The sequence below is a fragment of the Salvelinus namaycush genome, chromosome 1 (genome assembly GCF_016432855.1).
Source record: "Salvelinus namaycush isolate Seneca chromosome 1, SaNama_1.0, whole genome shotgun sequence".
Classification (NCBI taxonomy): Eukaryota; Metazoa; Chordata; class Actinopteri; order Salmoniformes; family Salmonidae; genus Salvelinus; species Salvelinus namaycush.
This window is the reverse complement of record NC_052307.1, coordinates 12,765,342-12,788,050: the sequence shown is the minus strand read 5'-3', so window position 1 is coordinate 12,788,050 and position 22,709 is coordinate 12,765,342. Positions and strand designations below refer to the sequence as shown.

Sequence of the window (22,709 nt, the reverse complement as noted above, 5' to 3'; positions counted from 1 at the left end):
ACTAGTGACAACTCAGTGCCGCCTGCTTCTTCTTCTTCTGTGGATGTCAACCGCCAGTAAACTATAAAGTTGCATTACCGCCACCTACTGTACCGGAGCGCCCCCGCATCCCTCATGTGTACTGGAGTAATACCTTAAAAATTGACCAATAGAAGTAAAAAGAAGGGCTCCTGCAGATGCAAGAATGCCCTTTATCAGAAAAGCAGGTTTTAGGGCCTTTAAGAGTGTTCCCCCACCCCCCCACCCCCCCATTCCCTCTTTTTTTTTTAAATATATCTTTTTATTTTATTGTAAAACAAAACACACAGGTGAAACAAGAACACTTTAAATACATACACATAAAAACATAGAAATAAGCAGGGCAATTGGATTTACTCAGAAAAAATCTTATTGTGATTCAAGATGTCATTCTTTTTGTCATTAACTAGGGATGATGTTTTAACTAGATGATTGAATTTGATCTGAAATATTGGTAATTTTGGTATAGATTTCTGGAATTTTTGGTTTTGTATAAAGTATTTTTTTTATATATATTTTTTTTAATTTTATTTTTTTCAATGGTCTTGCCATCATTTCAATAGTATCATATTACAATATGGATTTCCCTCCTTTTAGTTTTCGTATCCAGTAGTGGGCGGAAATACACTTTTTCCAGAATGTAGTCTGCCCTAAAACCCCACCGAAGAAGATATTGTTCAATGTGGTTGTAAAGTGAAAGGTCTTTGCTGGAGCTATACCACAGGTTTAGTTATACAAATCTTTGGCTAAACTGCGTAAGATATCTATGGTACTGCTATGCCACACTCTGGCTGGCTGATGCGCTGCTGCTTCTGAAAAGTAGACACACATGTTGACTGAGCATGCTCCATCTGGGCTGTGCAGAAGGAACCAATAGAACAGCAGCTATTGTCACATGACCGTGGCTGAACGTGTGCGCCGGGTGGGGAAAGGAAAGGGAAGCAGTGTACTTTGGCTCGGTTCGTTTTCCCTGCCCCCCGTCTTACTCTCGTTCAACAACTAAGGCCATCGAGAAAGCAGGTATGAAGCTGCTCTATTTTTCTAAACTTTTTCAAGGGCCTTGTTCTGGATCTTACTTGTATTTGCTGTACTTTGTGTGTTTTCCTAGTAGTTTGAGATTTGTTTTTGTTTTGTTTTTCTCAACCTTTTACCTTTTTTTGTGAATGTGGTTTACGGATTTGAAGGTTGGGTTCTTATAGTACAGCATCATTTGTAGAAATACTAAGGGGGACTAGTGAGTTCTGTCTATTCATTAATCACTCTCACACTGGCCTCATTTACCCCTACCACTCTTTTACATGATGTGCCAGAACAATTTACAGGATCATTTGGGATTAAGTGCCTTGCTCCATGGCACATCAACAGATGTTTCACCTAGTTGGCTTGGGGATTCGAACCAGCAACCTTCCGGCTACTGGCCCCACACACTTAACCATTAGGCTATTTGCCGTCACACTCTTCCACTTAATGGTACTAACAGCTATAATCTTTTAGGTGACGATTTTGGAGTGGAGAGGCCAGAGCATTCCTCCAGGACAGCCATGGAGCGCAGGGGAGTCAGTCAGGAATCAGAGGCAGGGAAAAGACATCCTAACCCCCGCTCTGTGACACCCACAGGGGCCAAGGGGAAGAAGGCTCTGAGTGCTAAATCGCACGTGAACAAAAAATCCAAAGCTAAAATGACATCTGTTCACGGCTCAGTCGCTGGGTCCAATGGTTTTATTCTGCATAAAAAACAAGCGAGGGCAACCCCTCAAAGGAAAGGTGGTTCACCCCATGGACTAGGCAAAACCCCTCCAACTCCTGCAGACAGTGGTAGAGAAGCTGTTATAGCAGGGATCTCAGATGTACAAACTCCTAGTTATCCATGTCTGGACCCTGCCCCAACATCTAGTACACAGTGTGCATGGAAGACTATGGGCAAACCTGCCTGCAATCCACCAGCACTGAAGGTAATGTTCATCCAACCCCAGTCCATGATGTTTCATGCTTTTAAATGACTGGTGTCTGAACTCATAAGAGTCTGTTGTGAAGCGTTTAAGTAGGGACGGAGCAGAGTCGAGCATGGAAGTCTTGGGGATGGAAAAGACAATGGCACCTTCCCACATCAAGCTTCCTCCGAGCTGTAAAGGAAAGAGAGTTGTCTCTACCAAGTCACAGCCAGGTTAGTCTGCCTTGCTGGTAAGACTGTTCTTCTATCTAAACTGTCTCATATGGCCACTCTATGTAGTGATGGCACTTGTAGTTAGTTGGCACCTGTACTAAGTTTGGACTAGTTATGACATAATGTACTTGCCTGCTTGGACCACCTTCTGCCACCTCACCGTCCCGATGTATCTGCAGGGTCTAGGAAGAGGAAGAGGAAGATGGGAATGTATAACTTTGTCCCTAAGAAAAAATCCAAGGTGTTGAAGGTAAGAGACCCATCTACTCTATTGTAAAGATTTGTGTAGAAATGATGAACTTTGTTTCGCTCTAATAGTGTCTGAATGATTATCCCCTTCTCCCTGCAGAAAGAGAGCTCATTTGTAAAGGCAGGGCAAGAAAGCGGCAGGGAGAAGAGAGTAGACCTGACGCACAGAGAGATTTGTGAAATAAAAGAAAGCCAAGCACTGTTAGCCAAGCAGTGTGAAGAAAAGGCAACTGACTTAAGCAAAGGAAACAAAATGGAGGAAGAGGACAGCTGCAGTAAGCAGGAATACACTGAACTGACTTTAGAATCTCTGGATCTGAAAGCCCAAGAGGAGCTGTTCTCTCCTCCTCTCTCAGGTAAGTTTACCCAGAGACGGTTTACACATTTCGTCATGAGTTATTAAATGATTCTTGTACAATACATTACTATGCTGTACATTCATTCTGTTTTGTTGATCTGGATGTGTAATTTTGCAGGCTTTCCAGCTGATGGTGAGGTGACAGAGACAGACCTGTCTGAAGAGCTCCCTCTGTGCTGCTGTCGCATGGAGACCCCATGCAGTGGGGAGAGCCTGTCCCAGACTGAGCACACCTGCATGGCCACAGAGAGTGTGGATGGCCTGGTAAAGCTGACCTGCTCTGAAGCAAACTTTCCCTAGTCTTGCGCTCCAGATTTCCTCCCCAAAGTTTGAAATAGCCTTGGGATGAAGTTAACCTTTCCCAGCCTTTGTGTGTTGCGCTAATGTCTAAACAACCCTTATTTCGCCGTTTTTTTTATTTCTATCAATCCATCCGTACATCTCTTCACTACAGGTGAGTCGGTGTCAGAGGAGTGTGCTGAAGCATGAGATGATGCGTCCCTCCAACACAGTGCATCTGCTGGTTCTGTGTGAGGACCACAGAGCCGGCATGGTCAAGCACCAGTGCTGCCCTGGCTGTGGCCTCTTCTGCAGGGCGGTAAGTGGAGGGATCCAGCAGGGATCAACCAAAATAGACTTGGCTGGCTGGTCACCAGTCGCATTGCTTTGATGCATGTTGGTTGTTTTTTCTTAAAACACTCCTTTGCCTTTTTAATATCTGACTATTTAATGTATGTTATGCAGGGGAGCTTCATGGAGTGCAGACCGTATGGCAGCATCTCTCACCGTTTCCACCGTGGCTGTGCATCAGTCATCAAGGCCCAGAGCTTCTGTCCCCACTGTGGGGAGGATGCCACCGGGGCCCAGGAAGTCACTGTTCCCAAAACCGTCTCCAATCCTGTCACTGTCCCCAAAGCTGAACCTGTACTTCCTTCTGTGCCAGCTGTTCCTGCTGTTTACCCTGTGGCCCTTCTTCCCGTTGTGTCCACCAGGCCCCTCATTCACAGGGCAAAGAAGACCACTGAGCTTGAGAGGAGTCTGGACACCTCCCCCAACAGGCAGTTTAGGCTTGACTCTTCCATTCTCAATATTATCCCCCTCTATCTTTGTGTCTCTTGCATCTTTTTCTCTTTGCATTAGTGTGAGCATGGATCATTTGTTTGGGTATTTAGGTTAATATGGAATGCTAATGATTGCTGTATGCTGTTTTGCACTAGCCTGAAGAGGGAGATGTTAGGTGATGGAGAGGAACCAGCTAAAACGTCACTGGAGAGCATCCTAATGGCCCTGGATGATGAAAAGTAAAGTTACAAGGGGGCTATTTTTAATGTCATTCCTTATTAAACTGTTAACAATTTGGATGAGAAAATACTATATTATACACAAAGCAGGTCATTATTGTTTCATGTCAATGATGAATATAATAGCACTCTTACAGATGCTGCTACAACCCCCTGCCCTCTCTCTTGTGTGTATAGTATGAGGCCGAAGAAAGTGAAGTATCACACAAAGCAGCTGTACATCTCTGCCCATCACGGAGAGCTCCAGAAAGTCATCCACCTGCTGGGTATGTACACACCACATCTCCACTTTATAAGCCTAGTTAGTTCTTACATGGAGGCAGCTCTTCTAATATTTTAACTTCAATGAAAAAGATCACAATAACTTACTGATTTATTTTCATGAATGATATTATATGATATACTTTAGTGTCCCCGAGGAGAAAGTTGTCAACATGACTCAAAGGGTAATTAACATCTTTGTTCCAGTGGATGGAAAAGACCCCAACTACCTGATGTACAGCCAGAACAAGAGGACCCCTCTACATGCTGCAGCAGCTGAAGGACACCAGGAGGTCTGTCACATGCTTGTCCAGGTGAGGAGATGTACTCTGACATGTATCAGGTATTGGCTATCTTTTCACAATATAATCACTTGGTGTACAAGTGTAGCAGATGGCTAAGTTAGCTTCGCTACTGCATTCCTTCAGAGATTTGAAGTACTGTCTCCCACAACAAGAACATGTCTTTGCTTTTCTGGGTCAGTATTGACGGTGCTTCTTGAGAATGTTGTGTTTACTGTGCACAGGGTTGATGTTTTGCATCCCAAACGGACAGAATTTCCACTCTATTATACTGTGTAAGTATACATGGGTGAAAGGTTTCTGATTCTCTATCCCCCTTAGGCTGGAGCTAACCTGGACATGTTTGATGAGGAGCAGAGAACCCCCCTGATGGACGCCTGCGAGAACAACCATCTGGACACAGTCAAGTACCTGCTGAGGGCCGGGGCAGCACTCAGCCATAAGGTCAGTGTGTGGAGCATAGCTCATTGATCACCCCATGGATAGCCATGATCTTCTGTTAACCCAACCAGCATTGTTATCGTTCATATAATCTCCTGTGGGCAGATTCTGTGTGAAGACCGAGAGAATCTGGCAGAAATAAATGGGATGCGTGAGATCCGAACAACATTAGTTCTGTATTTTTTGTTTTTTTGTCACTGGTTATTTGGACAAATTAGGATTAGGGAAGACGGTGCTTAAACTGCTTTGCGCGTGTGCCCACAATCGTGGGGTTCTTTTTGCGAGGGTGGAGACTTCGTTTTTGCCGGAACTCTCAATTTCTAACACATATGAGCACAGAAATGAATCATGCAGCAGCTGTCCAAATTATGCTAAATGGACAAGACCTTTGCTAAATGAGCTGGTTTCTGGTGGAAAGTGATCAAACTGTTTTAAGTCCATGACACGCTCATGTCTAAAACGATTAACCAGATACTGTAGCAGCTCAAGATCTGTGCTTTTTTAAATAGTCATTAAGAAAAAGACTGACTAACATTTTCATCTTCTCCTGTCAGGATATCAAGGGCTCGACCTGTCTGCATCTGGCTGCTAAACTTGGACATTATGATGTAGTTCAACATCTCCTGTCCAAGGCATCCAAGCAGGTCAACTGTCAGGTATGTACAGATCCATGCCCTGCTCCCTCTTCTACTGACAGGTCCTGTTGACATTTTAACTGCATCATTCAAACCTCCACTCTTTCATCCATCCATAATTCATGTGTACTCTCAGCAAGGGTTTGGCAGGATGAGTTGGAGGTCAGTGCTGTTGGAAGTCAGCCCAGTTCAACAGAGCCAATTAGGATGTTAAATATGTTGTGGGTAGTATTAAATGGATTGTAATACTCCTGACCTTAACAGGAAAGTTAAAGACTGAGATTGTTATCATGATTCCAGGGGATTTACCATGTTTTGTCTTTCATTTTAATGCCTACAAACTGTTAGTATAGTAAAGCCTTTTCACATACATGTACAATAAAGGAATCTAAAGCCACCTTTTATATCCATTGGTAAAAGCATACCTCCAAATATTCAAATAGGCAACAGAATTCAAAGCAACGATTGGTTGTGCTTGGTTTCAGGATGACGGTGGGTGGACCCCCATCACCTGGGCTATAGAGTACAAGCACAGAGAGCTTGTTCTACTGCTGCTCTCCAGAGGGGCTGATGTTAACATCCGAGACAAGGTCAGTACTGTACAGGATGCATACTGTTCATCCTACTGTACATCTCATCGCAACACCTTACCTTCTGTTCTCACACCTGTTACAGCCTGGGGAGGGGAGGCTAGACACAGGCCAGGTTCCAGTACTCACTGACATGTGGGATGGATCCCATGGGGTGCATGTGTTTCACCTACAGTATATGGTGTAATCTAAGTTAAAGGGATACTTTGGAATGTCACCTTGGGAGCACACTTACTAGTCCACTTACTTTCTTGAGGAAGGAACGACTTAAGTCATAGTAATAACTATTGAGAAAGGAGAACATATCAACTGGTCTGTATAAGGATAATTTATTCCTCAGACATTTGTATACCGTAGGTGACATACCTGTATATTGTTACGTTTGACATAAATACCCCCCCCCAAAACATTTTTAACCTTTTTTTTTTTTTTATCTCTGTGGTGTTTGGGGAAGATATTCCTCCTGGCTATGTTTTCCACATTGACCTATGACCCCTCTCCAGGAAGAGAACATTTGCCTCCACTGGGCAGCCCTGTCTGGCTCCAATGACATCGCTCAGATTCTGCTTGATGCCAGATGTGACCTCCATGCAGTCAACGTCCATGGGGACTCAACTCTACACATCGCTGCCAGGGAGAATCAACTGGAATGTGTGACGTGAGTAGTACACCGGTCTCTGTTCTCCCAGAGCTGCAGCATGACACCAGATTGTACTTGAACGATAGCCTATCCCACCTGGATATGTAGATAGATTATCATAAGCGCACTAGCCTGCAATGAGCCCAGTTTTATATATATTCACACACACTCACATCCAGAGACTGTGACTGCTCTAGCCTGGCCAGTGGGTGGCAGGCATGCTGCTGAACCGTAGCCTTGCTAGGGGTGTGAGATTCTAACCACATCCAGTATGATGTCTGCTCCTCCAGACTGCTTCTGTCCCAAGGAGCAGACGTGAACCTGAAGAACAGAGAGGGGGAGACCCCTCTGGACTGCTGTATCTACAACTCTAAGGTGTGGGTGTCCCTGAACACTAATAAGAAGCTGACAGATGCCAGGAGAAGCAGGGACAGTCATAGAGAGAAGGTCCTTAGCAGGTAGAACAGCATGGTTACGGAGCTTACGGAGGGAAGAGGGAACATGAAGGGGTCAAATACAATGTAATTACTGTATATGTGTTGATTATTTGTCGTCCTCTCTGTCCTCTTCAGGGACATCTCTCGGGGGTATGAGGCAGTCCCCGTCACCTGTGTGAACGGGGTGGACAGTGACTCCTGTCCTGATAACTACAAATACGTCCCTGACAGCTGTGTCACCTCCCCAATTAATATAGACAAGGACATCACTCATTTACAGGTGAACCTCCAGTGCTCTGTGAAACACAGTCAATGTCCAATCCCATCTTGTTCTGCTTCATAAGTTACTGTGGGCCAGAACAAGTGACATACTTACTCTTGACAAGTGTTGTTTAATGAAGATCTCACTCTCCTCCTATTTCAGCATTGTGTATGTACAGATGACTGCTCTTCAAATACCTGCATGTGTGCCCAGCTCAGCCTGCGCTGTTGGTATGACAAAGTAAGTACATAACTAGATCAAGGCAAAGTTCACATTACAAGGCAAAGTTATTGCTTTCATGTATTTCAAATGGACATTATGGACTCTTGCAGCTCCCATATATGATGTGTTAGCTGTGTTATATTAATGTGTAAAGTGTGTTGCCTGTGGTTGCTCAGGAGGGGCGTCTGCCTCTGGAGTTCTGTCAGAAGGAGCCTCCGGTCCTGTTTGAGTGTAACCACGCCTGCTCCTGTTGGAGGAGCTGCAGGAACCGTGTGGTTCAGAATGGACTTAGGTAACAGAGCCTCCCTAACCCACCAGCATCCTATGTCTACCTTTTTTCTGTTGCATACAGTATTTCAGCCAAGCACGATAACATTAGTTTCAAATATAGCTTCAGTGTGACACTGCACAGTCATATCTGACAATTATATTTTAGTCTATTTCCTGTACGGTACTTGTTATCAGTTAGTTGGACTGGATCTTGTCTTGTCTGTTTACAGGGCTCGGCTGCAGCTCTATAAAACCCAGAGGATGGGCTGGGGTGTGAGGGCACTGCAGGATATTCCTCAAGGAACTTTCATTTGCGAGTGAGTGTTATGGAAGACATGGTTGAATTCAAGCGTTTGGAAAAGTGCCTAACCATAACTAAAAATGTATTGTTTTAATTGTAGTTTCAGAATCAGGAAGAACACTTACAATGTATGTTTTTTGGAATACAAATTACATGAGCCAATATTGATGTCATGAACAGAATGTTAAAACAGGAAGTATGTTTTTCATTTTAATGTTGTGGTTACACAGATTATATACAGCAGGATCTTTATTGTGCAGGTATGTGGGTGAAATTATTACTGATGCCGAGGCAGATGGCAGGGAAAATGACTCATTCCTCTTCACCCTGGACAATAAGGTGATTTTTTAAAATTTAAGTCTATGAGAAACTCACATTTTTATTGGCCAATGGCGAAGTTGAGTGTAGTATTGTTACTGTAGCATGTTTGTACAGTGCTTTTGTATACCAATGGGAGGTGCTGCAGAGCACACAATGCCACAGAGTCCGAGACAACATTATTTTGATACATGTTCCTCTTATAGCACTTCTCTAGTGCGTTCGCTCATAGTTTGCTTGTTGGCTATTTGTTACACTAAAGCATATTGAAACATGTACAATTTAATGACTGTCTTATGCTACCGCCTTACAGGAGGGATCAACATGACAGCCTTTACTAATGTGTGATTCTATTCAATTCATTAAGTGAGTGATTGCTTCATCTACTGTCTTGCAGGTGGGTGATGTGCACTGTATTGATGCGCGACTCTTTGGCAACATTGGCCGGTTTATTAACCACCTGTGTGAACCTAACCTGCTAGCAGTCCGAGTGTTCACCATGCATCAGGACCTGCGGTTCCCACGCATTGCCTTCTTCTCCAGAAAGCCCATTCAGTCAGGCGATCAGATTGGGTGAGACGCATAAAACAATAAATACATAGATGGTGAATTTTCTATGTTGTATTAATGTCAGGCTATAGAATCAATCAAAATACTCAAGCAATAGGCTCCAGTACATGTGCATTGATGGCTACCCTATGTTCCCCATTCAGGTTTGACTACGGTGATCACTTCTGGAAGGTCAAGAGCAAGTATTACAGCTGCCAGTGCTTCTCTCCAAGGTGTAGACACTCGTCAGCCGCTAGAGCCCAGAGCTTAGAGAGGGTGGCCAGGCCAGCCCCAGCCCAACAGTCATGTGCCCATACTGCCATAACACAATCATAACACCCCCACGCCACCTCGGTCTTCCCCCAGCCATGGTGGGGATCTTTCTCTCCCTTATCACCACTATGACTCCTTTTTTAAATGTAGACTGATATGAAATGTAATTTTAATGGCTTTGCAGACAGAAATCAAATGCTAAGGGTAGCCTAGACTGACAAATGCTCACCTTTTCCGTGTATCTTTTTTTAATTAAGTGCGCAATATAGTAATAAAGTGCATTATAAAACATTTAGTTGTCGTATTTGTTGATGGGTGTTCCAGTTTACAAGAAAGATGGGAGTAGCCAATGCCAATGAATAATGGCCTATAGTAGGATAATGTAAATATATTATTTTATCGAATATTCAAATTCAATATTTATATATTCAGTTTCAATATGATAGATATTGCGTTCATTGTCTGTGTATCAAGTTTACAAGCTATTTCAAGTTTATCAAAGTTTAATTTATTCAACTTCTCGGACAAGTTCAATTTATGATTTCAATTTGTGCATTAAACATAAAAAAATATGAAATTCTAATTCAATATCCTAATTCAAAATTATAAAATAAAGTTTCTGTTGCCACTGAAATCGTGCCATATATCCCACCAGGTCCAACACCCATGATAAGCCAAAGCGCAATGTTACTTGAATGGGAGGGCGGATGCCCTCTGATGGGGAACAGAAAGCATATACATGTTCCAGAGTCTCAGCTTTCAGGAATGGGGTCATAACTTATAGCCAAAGCAGTTCAAACGTTAGAGCCTAATTCATAGGAATTCATGGGCTCCCTAGTGGCGCAGCAGTCTAAGGGACTGCATCTCAGTGCATTATCCCATTCAAGTACTACAGACCCTGGTTCGATCCCGGGCTGTTTCACAACCAGCTGTGATCCGGAGTCCCATCAGGTGGTGCACAATTGGCCCAGTGTTGTTAGGGGAGGGTTTGGCTGGGGTAGGCCGTCACTGTAAAATAAGAATTTGTTCTTCAATTGCCTAGTTAGTTAAATAAAAAATAATTACAAGAAATATTATTAAACATGCCACATTGGCTTCAGAAACCGCCAGAAGCTTCTGTTTACCAGAGAGTATCAGAGAGTGTATGATTACCAGAGAGTGTATGATTACATCTGTTCTCCTCTACCTTTCCTGGCTGGCAAAGTACCAGGATGTTGTTTCTGGTTTTGATTCTGAATTTAGAGAACTGAATTTAAACTGAATCTGAAGGCATCTGAAAAGTTTAATATATGAAACGTTGATTAACTTGAAATGATGGTTTGCAAACTTGTTACAGACTTGCAATATCTACTGTATTTAAACTGAATATATAAATACTTAATTTGAGTATTAAATTAAATTGAAATGTAATGCAATATTAATTCAGTTCAATTTAAAATCATGAAATAAAAGTTACATTTATGAATTCAATTTGTGCATTAAACATTCAAAAAATATTGCATCCTAATTCAATATCCAAATAAAAATGCCAAAATGCCAAATTCTGTTGGCACTGAAATTCTGCAGGTCATATTAAGACTATGTGAAGAGTTACAGTCAGTGTCCACATTTCATTTCACCCATCTCAAAAGTAGGCTACAGTTCCCTTGACGTGCCTTAGACCTATTTGAAGTCCCGGTCTTGTGACTGTCGAATTTGTATAGCGCCTCACAATCGTCACACATAACATAGCCGGCACTGCTATCATATTTTTTTTACTACTTCACCAAATTTTTCCCGAACATTACTTTTTTGGCCCTCCCTTCTCTTTATTTTCAACTCTCCATTTCGCATATTTTCTCTTATTGAATTAATCTTAGACATTGTCCTTTCTGCCTCAGTGGATCTACATGAACTTTTTCTGCAGGTTCTCAAAAGCGATTGGCGTGTTGGATATTCGGCGCGTAAAGTTATGCCCGAAAGTTTAGGTTTACGCACTAATGTCAGATGGCCCAAACAAATTATGACCCGACCGCCACCCACCAGCCCTTCATCCACACAATATTTCATGACGCTATTAGTCAACCCGCACATCACTAATGCCCAGGACAGCAACATTTCAGGAGATAGCGGATGATATTATGAAAAAATATATAATGAAAAAATTAATACATTTTTGGGGAGAGTGGGTTCATTATTTCAATATTTTGCATTGTTTGACGCGATTTCTCAAGAAACATCCGTGATTATTCTGATCAGGGAGAGAGAGAGGAGCTGATTCCTTCTTTCTCCCTGGTGCTATGGATACAAAGACCGTACAGGTGGAGCCACTGCCTGGCGTCTTTTTAGTCACGTGTGTCGATTCATAAGGAGCACTGGCTGGAGAAAGTGGTTACATTATACATTGCCAGGGAGTGATTTAGCGGAAGCAGAGGTGCCAACTCCGTGTTTTCTCGTTACACCGTGCCCGAATTAATAGGGAGATTAATGGAACGGATCATGTGAGGTACCTCGTTTTGATAAGAAACGTAGGAAGTAATAAAAAAGATTAACTTGAACGCGCAATGGCAAACCAATCGAGTCGGAAACACCAGATAAATGCATCTATTTTATGTGGACCGTATTGTAAGTCAGCTATGCAGTCATAGCCTTATGTTATGCGAATGAGGCGAATTGTTATCGCTCGACGTGTTAAACTGGATGTTTTTTTTAAAGCTTATAGCCCAGTGAAAGAGGACATATATATAGCCATTCAGCCAGAAGAACACTAATGGACAAATATGTGACATGGAAATATAAACTTTATCCTTCATGTTTCATATCATTTGGACATCTGGACAATTGACATTATGGGAAGTAACAAGGCGGAGACAACCAAACAGAATCTCTGAAGAAAAATACTTCCTTTTATTTGTTGAATATTCTCTTGAACATTCCACACACCGAAAGGATCGCGTGGCTGGAACAACTGTGTGTGTTGTGATGCGTTTTCTCTATCTTTTATCTAGTGTCAGTTTAGATTATTTGAGTAAGATTTGTGCGATTCTAGAATGGCTCACTTCGAAGAGGAACTATCTAACCGGCGTGGAGGGGTCTGTCAAGCGGGCCCACCAAGAGTGGCAGGTAGGCCAGCAGGCCCCCCAAGCGGCCCTAGGGTGTACAAACAATCAATGGCCCAACGAGCCAGGACAATGGCCATTTACAACCCCATCCCTGTCAAGCAAAGCTGTCTTACTGTCAACCGGTCTCTATTCATCTTTAGTGAGGACTGTATCATACGGAAATATGCCCAAAAGATTACCGAATGGCCATATCCTTTTTTGCTTAAAACAACCTATTTCTGGTACCAGTGCAATATTTGTTTATAAGCTTATCAGTGGGATTTAATGTCAACGTGATTGTGCACAGGGGGAAAAGTTCTAGACTATAGGGCATGGTTTTAAGTTAATTTGTTGTAGGCTGTAATATGGCATGGACGAACAACAGCTGTTGACTTTGCAATACAGTATAACCCATCTCAGTAGGCCTATATAGCCTGTAACCACTCTCGGATGAGAGGACCCACTACAATGGGGTAATTGGTGATACTGTTCAGCCGGATATTTTGACTGGATTTTGTGAAGCACCATACATTTATAAGTGATTAGGCCTACCCATTTTACGTTCTACTTTCCTAATGCAATCGATTCCGGTATATGGGCTAAGTAAACAAGCCTATGTGATAGTCTGCCCAGGGAACTATGCCATTGTTACATATCAAATAGCTGCGGCATCGCTCCATTTGTTTCTGGGACCAAGTCTCTCCTAGCAACTAAAACAATTTTGGTGTTTTATATCACGTAACCTACAGTAGCTACTGTGTACACGTTTCAGCACCAGCGCTCTCCAAGGTGCTAAACTTACCCACGCGCAAAATGCTGCTCAACAATAAATGGGAAGCTAGCGGGAAGGCTGTCTATTAAACACAGACAGGCTATTTTGCGTGCGTGTCCTATCAAAGCAGTGATCATAAGAATTAAGTGCTGGTCGATTTCTCTCACAGTCAAACATAGAATGATCATGTTTAGACACTAACTCCGGTGTAGGCTATTATTGGTAGGCATTGGAACAAAAATAGGGATAAACAAAAGCTTGGAAATTAGTTGTGTATGTAGTTTAGTTTACACAACCAATTTGATTTCATGGCAAAATTGATTAATATTGTCCTTTATGTCCCATAAAATGCTCTGGCAGTGTTGACCACCTGTTGATATGAGATATTTTATATACTTTTCCAAATGAGGGATACCAATATCCTCTACAGTTTGTCAAAACTGTGCATAGAGAAACCGTCACTCCTGAAGCACTATTTCATGAGATTTGATTAATTAACCTTTTGAGGTATTGCAATTAATGTGCATACATTTGTTTTATGGCATCCATTACTTGCATAACTGCTTGGTTAACTCTGGTGCTGAGTAAACACTTCTCAGCCTTTAGCTTACCTGTGTCTTTCCAAACCACTATGCACTATTTCTATCTTCTCCCTTGAGTTAGATTCTAGGGTCATGGGGCCATTGTAGCAGCCCTAGACCAGTGAATGATGTCACATTGGCTGTTGATGTACTGTAGCCCATTGGCTGAGGTGAGGTGCTAGTCCTCTGTGCACCAATGTTTCCAGAGGAGAGATATAGCCTCCATAAACAACCATGCAATTACAGGAACAGCAGCAACTGACAAATCACTCAGTTTCTCTCAGTTACACATGTTTAGTGTTGCATTCTGAGATCCAGTGCAACTCAATTCAGTTTTGGTAGCTTATTACTGCACCCATTGTCATTATGCTTCAGTTCTTGTATAATTTATGGTACTCTTCTGTTAAGCAGCTTTTGAATGTGGTAATTGCAGAATATTTCTGTCAGGGACGCTTCTTCTACTTCTTCTAATATATTGCATATGGTAGTTATGCCTAACATTTATACAGTGTGTTTTTCTTAACCGTCTCACTCCATTTGAATACCTGATCCTGGCCACCATTATAGCCAACTGCATCGTCCTTGCCTTGGAGCAGCACCTACCAGCCAGCGACAAGACCCCCATGTCAGAGCGCTTGGTAAGAAACCATCACATGGGTTACATGTACCATACCAATATTATATCATATTTGGTTGATTATTGGTTAACTGTACTCCTCTCACTAAGGGAATGATAGGTGTCAGTCATTATATTCTCACATGCATGAATACTATCTACATACAGCACTAGTATTACAGAGTTGAATGAGCACGTTGTGCATGTTACCCATGAAGGCAGCTGGGGTTTCTCACCAGTTGTGCTCAGTCAGGTCACCAGTATCACACAGAGCTGCCTTTGATTCCCTGTTCACAGCCACTTTAGGCTTCCTATTGAACTCTGTTGTTAAGTCATGCCATTGAAAGGGTAAATGCTGTGAGCTCCTCTGTCCAATCAAATAGACTTAGCTGCTTGGGGCAGGCTGGTTGTTTTAAGAATGAAATGTCACTCCCTTCAAGCAAAGTGCCTCACCCTCTTATTGATCCACTCCCCCAGATGGGCCAAGGCTCTGTCAGATGTGACTCACTCTGTCATGATATGAAGCCATCAAATTGCTTTTTAACTCACATTCAGCCCATAATTGTAAAATCATGTTCACAAAATCCTATTCACAAACTAATGATGATGGATATCAATGGTTACAGTCTCACCCTCTCTTGTCTTAACAGGATGACACAGAGCCCTATTTTATTGCAATATTTTGTTTTGAAGCTGGCATTAAGATCATCGCCCTTGGTTTTGCGTTTCACAAAGGCTCCTATCTTTGGAATGGCTGGAATGTAATGGACTTTGTGGTGGTACTAACAGGGTGAGTACTGAGCTAATGGCTCATGCTAAATGTTCACACGGCTTCAAACTGACAAACCTGATGCTCAGTGGATTAATGAGGAAGCACAATCTTAATGTGTGTAAGGTATTTTCAATTTTCTAATGACATCATGCAGAACTGGAGACAGGGAATGACTGAATTTCTAACCCTGATTGGCTACATAATCATATTATTTTAGCCATAACTGTATGATTGCATATGAAGCAGTAAAATAACCTATGTGATTTCACATGTGTAGTTTCATGTTATCATATATTGTTTTACATGTGGTCACCTGTTATCACAATAACTTCACACATGATCACATGAAAATTAGTTTTTGGAACACTTCACACGTGTTCACGTGAAATTAATGTGGTTTTTCCATAAGGGAAGTATTGTCTAGAATAGATATTCAGGAAAACAATACAGGATGTTATAATGAACTATACCATAAATGGTATCTTTGCAAAAAAACAATAGGGCCACAAGAACAGAAGTAGAAGTGGTAGCACTGAGAGAGGAGATTGAGTATAGGAGCTAGTATGTCAATGCGGCAATAGGAGTGGAACTATGGGTGGCGGAGGAGTATGAGGTAACTACTGTAGGCCTTCACTGAGTAACCATGGGGGGGAAGGATGGAGGGGTAATGACGAGGATACTGTTACGCTGGAGAGATTCCCAGGGGAGTTGCTAGCATCACTAAGGAGCGTCCTGGCTTGCTGTTCCTTAAAGGCTCTGAGATTTCTTTGGCCCATCTATTGGGGCTTATGTAAAGTTTGACACGTTGCAATAAACAGATTCTCTGGAAGGCCTGCTCCACCCACTGGAAGTAATGCTTAGTGTTCAAACCTTTTGTTCTAACTCAGTGGACATAGGGGGAAACAGCCATTTGCAATGTAATAAGCCCAATTCCTGAAATTGGTCTCGTTTCAGAGTAACATTCACACAAAGCCGTGTGTGAGAGAGGGCTGTAGAGAAAAAGGTAGCGTGCAACTTATCTGTCGATACAGTGTGTCGTTAGGGTTATTGACAGCGTGTCGTTAGGGTTATTGACAGCGTGTCGTTAGGGTTATTGACAGCGTGTCGTTAGGGTTATTGACAGCCTGTCGTTAGGGTTATTGACAGCCTGTCGTTAGGGTTATTGACAGCTTGTCGTTAGGGTTATTGACAGCCTGTCGTTAGGGTTATTGACAGCTTGTCGTTAGGGTTATTGACAGCTTGTTGTTAGGGTTATTGACAGTGTGTCGTTAGGGTTATTGACAGCCTGTCGTTAGGGTTATTGACAGCTTGTCGTTAGGGTTATTGACAGCTTGTTGTTAGGGTTATTGACAGTGTGTCGTTAGGGTTATTGACAGCGTGTCGTTAGGGTTATTGACAGCCTGTCGTTAGGGTTATTGACAGCCTGTCGTTAGGGTTATTGACAGCTTGTCGTTAGGGTTATTGACAGCCTGTCGTTAGGGTTATTGACAGCTTGTCGTTAGGGTTATTGACAGCTTGTTGTTAGGGTTATTGACAGTGTGTCGTTAGGGTTATTGACAGCGTGTCGTTAGGGTTATTGACAGCCTGTCGTTAGGGTTATTGACAGCCTGTCGTTAGGGTTATTGACAGCCTGTCGTTAGGGTTATTGACAGCTTGTCGTTAGGGTTATTGACAGCCTGTCGTTAGGGTTATTGACAGCGTGTCGTTAGGGTTATTGACAGCCTGTCGTTAGGGTTATTGACAGCGTGTCGTTAGGGTTATTGACAGCCTGTCGTTAGGGTTATTGACAGCGTGTCGTTAGGGTTATTGACAGCCTGTCGTTAGGGTTATTGACAGCCTGTCGTTAGGGTTATTGACAGCGTGTCGTTAGGGTTATTGACAGCTTGTCGTTAGGGTTATTGACAGCGTGTCGTTAGGGTTATTGACAGCTTGTCATTAGGGTTATTGACAGCGTGTCGTTAGGGTTATTGACAGCGTGTCGTTAGGGTTATTGACAGCTTGTCATTAGGGTTATTGACAGCCTGTCGTTAGGGTTATTGACAGCCTGTCGTTAGGGTTATTGACAGCCTGTCGTTAGGGTTATTGACAGCGTGTCGTTAGGGTTATTGACAGCCTGTCGTTAGGGTTATTGACAGCGTGTCGTTAGGGTTATTGACAGCCTGTCGTTAGGGTTATTGACAGCGTGTCGTTAGGGTTATTGACAGCCTGTCGTTAGGGTTATTGACAGCGTGTCGTTAGGGTTATTGACAGCCTGTCGTTAGGGTTATTGACAGCGTGTCGTTAGGGTTATTGACAGCTTGTCGTTAGGGTTATTGACAGCTTGTTGTTAGGGTTATTGACAGTGTGTCGTTAGGGTTATTGACAGCGTGTCGTTAGGGTTATTGACAGCCTGTCGTTAGGGTTATTGACAGCGTGTCGTTAGGGTTATTGACAGCCTGTCGTTAGGGTTATTGACAGCCTGTCGTTAGGGTTATTGACAGCGTGTCGTTAGGGTTATTGACAGCCTGTCGTTAGGGTTATTGACAGCCTGTCGTTAGGGTTATTGACAGCCTGTCGTTAGGGTTATTGACAGCCTGTCGTTAGGGTTATTGACAGCGTGTCGTTAGGGTTATTGACAGCGTGTTGTTAGGGTTATTGACAGCGTGTCGTTAGGGTTATTGACAGCCTGTCGTTAGGGTTATTGACAGCGTGTCGTTAGGGTTATTGACAGCCTGTCGTTAGGGTTATTGACAGCCTGTCGTTAGGGTTATTGACAACGTGTCGTTAGGGTTATTGACAACGTGTCGTTAGGGTTATTGACAGTGTCACGTACTCTACTTGGACCTGTCACCATCACTGAACACACAGGGCATCATTCTGCTCGCCTACCTCACATATTCACTGCCACTACGTGTGGATAGGGCTGACTGGGGGGGCGGGGGGGGGGGAGAGGGTAGGAGGGGAGGCAGAGCTGATTAAATTGGGACAGAGCAACCTGACATGATAACCTTAATTGAAGGGCTGGGTGGTGGATGAGAGCCATTACAGGAGCAGTCTGGCTCTGCTATCAGTGCCATGCTACAGTGAGTGATTGACCCATGTTGTCAGTCTCTGATAGCGATTGGATCACTATGTGCTGCATGCACACCAAAGCACTGCCCGCTATCCCTTCAGTCAACTACAGGTTGCTACTAGCAGGAAATCAATCCCCATAGTAATGACTAACTCACTGATTATCAGTGTATTATATTTTGTTTTTTGGGGGGGGTGGATCAGCTTTAATATTGCGAATAGATTGTACCTTCCATCAATGTAATTGTCTGCATCATTTACAATCCTCCCCATATATATTTTTTAAATATATATACAGTTGAAGTCGGAAGTTTACATACACTTAGGTTGGAGTCATTAAAACTTGTTTTTCAACCACTCCACACATTTCTTGTTAACAAACTATAGTTTTGGCAAGTTGGATAGGACATCTACTTTGTGCATGACACAAGTAATTTTTCCAACAATTGTTTACAGACAGATTATTTCACTTAGAATTCACTGTATCATAATTCCAGTGGGTCAGAAGTTTACATACACTAAGTTGACTGTGCCTTTAAACACCTTGGAAAATTCCAGAAAATGATGTCATGACTTTAGAAGCTTCTTATAGGGTAATTGACATCATTTGAGTCAATTGGAGGTGTATCTATGGATGGATTTCAAGGCCTACCTTCAAACTCAGTGCCTCTTTGCTTGACATCATGGGAAAATCAAAAGAAATTAGCCAAGACCTCAGAAAAAAATTGTAGACCTCCACAAGTCTGGTTCATCCTTGGGAGCAATTTCCAAACGCCTGAAGGTACCATGTTCATCTGTACAAACAATAGTGCGCAAGTATAAACAGCATGGGACTACGCAGCCGTCACACCTGTAACGATTCTCGTTGGTGGAAGGAGAGGAGGACCAAGGTGCAGCGTGCTACGTGTTCATTTTAATAAACAAAATAAACTGAACACTGAATTGACAAAAAATAATAAAGAGCGAGAACGAAAACGAAACAGTTCTGCAAGCAATACACACAAACAGAAAACAATCACCCACAACACACAATGGAAAACAGGCTACCTAAGTATAGCTCCCAATCAGAGAACGATAGACAGCTGCCTCTGATTGGGAACCACAACAGGCCAAACACAGAAATAGACAACCTAGACATACAACATAGAATGCCCACCCACATCACACCCTGACCAAACAAAACATAGAAACATACAAAGCAATCTATGGTCAGGGCGTGACAACACCGCTCAGGAAGAAGACGCGATTTGTCTCCTAGAGATGGACGTACTTTGGTGCCTAAGTGCAACTCAATCTCAGAACAACAGCAAATGACCTTGTGAAGATGCTGGAGGAAACAGGTATAAAAGTATCTATATCCACAGTAAAATTAGTCCTATATCGACATAACCTGAAAGGCTGCTCAGAAAGGAAGAAGCCACTGCTCCAAAACTGCCATAAAAAAGCCAGACTATGGTTTGCAACTGCACATGGGTACAAAGATCGTACTTTTTAGAGAAATGTCCTCTGGTCTGATGAAACAAAAATAGAACTGTTTGGCTATAATGACCATCATTATGTTTGGAGTGAAAATGGGGAAGCTTGCAAGCCGAAGAACACCATCCCAATCGTGAAGCACGGAGGTGGCAGCATCATGTTGTGGGTGTGCTTTGCTGCAGGAGGGACTTTTGCACTTCAAAAAATAGATGGCATCATGAGGAAGGAAAATTATGTGGATATATTGAAGAAACATCTCAGGACATCAGTCAGGAAGTTAAAGCTTGGTCGCAAATGGGTCTTCCAAATGGACAATGACCCCAAGCATACTTCCAAAGTTGTGGCAAAATGGCTTAAGGACAACAAAGTCAAGGTATTGGAGTGGCCATCACAAAGCCTTGACCTCAATCCCATAGAACATTTGTGGGCAGAACTGAAAAAGCGTGTGTGAGCAAGGAGGCCTACAAACCTGACTCAGTTACACCAGCTCTGCCAGGAGGAATGGGCCAAAATTCACCCAACTTATTTTGGGAATCTTGTGGAAGGCTACCCAAAGCGTTTGACCCAAGTTAAACCATTTGAAGGCAATGCTACAAAATACGAATTGAGTGTATGTCAACTTCTGACCCACTGGGAACGTGATGAAAGAAATAAAAGCTGAAATAAATCATTCTCTCTACTATTATTCTGACATTTCACATTCTTAAAATAAAGTGGTGATCCTAACTGACCTAAAACAGGGAATTTTTACTAGGATTAAATGTCAGGAATTGTGAAAAACTGAGTTTAAATGTATTTGGCTAAGGCAGTGGTTCTTAACCTTGTTGGAGGTACTGAACCCCACCAGTTTCATATGCGCATTCACCGAACCCTTCTTAATTGGAAAAATAAAATATGATTTTTTCAAATTCAAAACATAGGTATATATTTTACTGGTGCACAAAATGAACCGTGCATCAACATCAACACCGTGTGTTCAAAGAACAAAATCATCAAAACATGATTTTCACACAAAAACAAAAACATAATAATGAATATTTACTGCAAATCAGTGTGACTTCTGCTGTTGCCTTTCAGAGACCAGTTCAGAAATGCGCGGCTTCACCTTGGCAAGTGCCACTCTCATGTCATTTTCGCAACAAAGTCTGTTCCTTTTCTTCGTTTTTATGTCCAGCATCCTCAAAGGATTGCTCGCAAAGATATGTTGTAACAAACGGTATGAAAATCTCCAGAGCTTTCTTAGCAATAACAGGGTACGTTACCATTTGTTGACACCAAAACGTTGAAAGCGTTGTTGTTCTGAAGAGTTGCTGTTGAACCTGGCTCTGCTGAATTTCAATGAATTCATCGAGGTATTCATCATTGACATCTGTTGTCTCAACACTAAACATGAACGGCTGTCTCACCCATGCTGGATACGACTCACTTGTAGGGAAGTATCCGTAGAGAGACTTTGCAAGCTCATCTAAGTGCGTGGCAATTGCTTGCTTCAGTTCCGCGGGTACAGAAATGTCTTCGATTCCAGATACATCTTCGATCTTACTTACACAGTCGTCCAGCAGGGGAAAGTTTGCGAAGTTATCGTTCTCTGTTCGTCGTTTCCATGACGGTAGCTTTTTTTGAAAAGCCTTCAGGTTTTCCTCCGCTTCGATGATGTTGACTCCACCGCCCTGCATCTTTTGATTGAGATGATTGAGAGCTGCGAAGATATCAGCCATGTACGCTAAAATGAGAATGAACTCAGAATTTTTGAAGCAATCTGCATGACAATGTTGGTGCTCTTGCAAAAACAGGGCTAATTCCACACGCACGGCAAAAACACGATTCAGCACCTGTCCCCGGGATAACCACCGAACGTTAGAATGGTACAGAAGTACCTCGAATTCAGAGCCCATTTCTTTACACAGCTCACTGAAGATGCGGTGCCTCAGAGCACTAGTTCGCACATAGTTCACGCATTCCACTACAATTTTTAATACTTCTGCCAGTTTTGGAGGCAAGGTTTTTGTTGCCAACGCATGCCTGTGCAGAATACAATGCGTAACAATGATGTGTGGTGCATCGGCTTTCACTAGCGCACCAAAACCAGACTTTCTTCCCAGCATGACTGGAGCTCCGTCCGAACAAACTGCAGAAACCATATCCCACGAAAGATTGTTGTCTTTGAAGAAGTCATCCACAAGTTTCTTCACATCGGCTGCCTTAGTTGTTGTTGTAAGAGGCTTACAAAATAAAAAATCTTCCTTTATCACGTCGTCTTTCACATAGCGCACGAATACAGCAAGCTGGCTTAGATTGGAAACGTCTGTGGTCTCGTCGAGTTGAAGGCTGAATTTTGCCGGGCTTGAAATCAGATCTGCAACTACTTGAGCCAAGATGTCTTTGCTCATGTCCTCTATTCTGTCGCTGATGGTGTCATTTGAAAGAGGAATTTGGGATAACTTAACTTCAGCCTCTTTTCCCAGCATGATATTCGCCATCTTCCACACAGCTGGTTCTATGAGTGTTTCACCAATGGTGTGTGGTTTGCCCTGCTTTGCGATCAGGTAAGCAACTTCGTACGATGCTGTGAGGATCGGTTTGTTGATGGGTACAAAGCCGAGAACAGGCAGAGTAGCCTTTTCATCGAATCTGGCTCTCTTCGTGTCATCACGAATCATATGAGTCGGATGTGTGTCTTGACCTCCGCCGAACCCCTGAGACTGACTCACCCCTGGGGTTCGATCGAACCCAGGTTAAGAACCACTGGGCTAAGGTGTATGTAAACTTC

The 22,709-nt window shown here is 42.8% G+C and overlaps 1 protein-coding gene across 1 annotated transcript; it reads left to right on the top strand.

Annotated features, from left to right (window-relative positions):
• The first annotated feature begins 943 nt into the window (after positions 1-943).
• LOC120048332 (histone-lysine N-methyltransferase EHMT1-like) lies at positions 944-9,876 on the top strand. The gene is made up of 23 exons (XM_038994262.1): positions 944-1,038; positions 1,513-1,970; positions 2,053-2,182; positions 2,362-2,432; positions 2,532-2,787; positions 2,908-3,053; positions 3,244-3,387; positions 3,534-3,847; positions 4,007-4,090; positions 4,268-4,356; positions 4,559-4,665; positions 4,975-5,097; positions 5,649-5,750; positions 6,215-6,319; positions 6,823-6,977; positions 7,250-7,417; positions 7,532-7,676; positions 7,821-7,898; positions 8,057-8,172; positions 8,381-8,467; positions 8,712-8,790; positions 9,167-9,342; positions 9,483-9,876. Exons 2-23 carry the CDS (start codon positions 1,560-1,562, stop codon positions 9,652-9,654), a joined length of 3,258 nt encoding a protein of 1,085 aa, XP_038850190.1. The 5' UTR covers positions 944-1,038; positions 1,513-1,559; the 3' UTR covers positions 9,655-9,876.
• The last annotated feature ends 12,833 nt before the right edge of the window (positions 9,877-22,709 follow it).

What these genes read in the sequence shown, in the direction of transcription:
- LOC120048332 (XM_038994262.1), top strand. Translation starts at nt 1,560, where the DNA reads ATGGAGCGCAGGGGAGTCAGTCAGGAATCAGAGGCAGGGAAAAGACAT. An exon ending in GTGGTTCAGAATGGACTTAG is followed by an intron (nt 8,173 to 8,380) that starts GTAACAGAGCCT and finishes GTCTGTTTACAG; the next exon opens with GGCTCGGCTGCAGCTCTATA. An exon ending in CAAGGAACTTTCATTTGCGA is followed by an intron (nt 8,468 to 8,711) that starts GTGAGTGTTATG and finishes TTTATTGTGCAG; the next exon opens with GTATGTGGGTGAAATTATTA.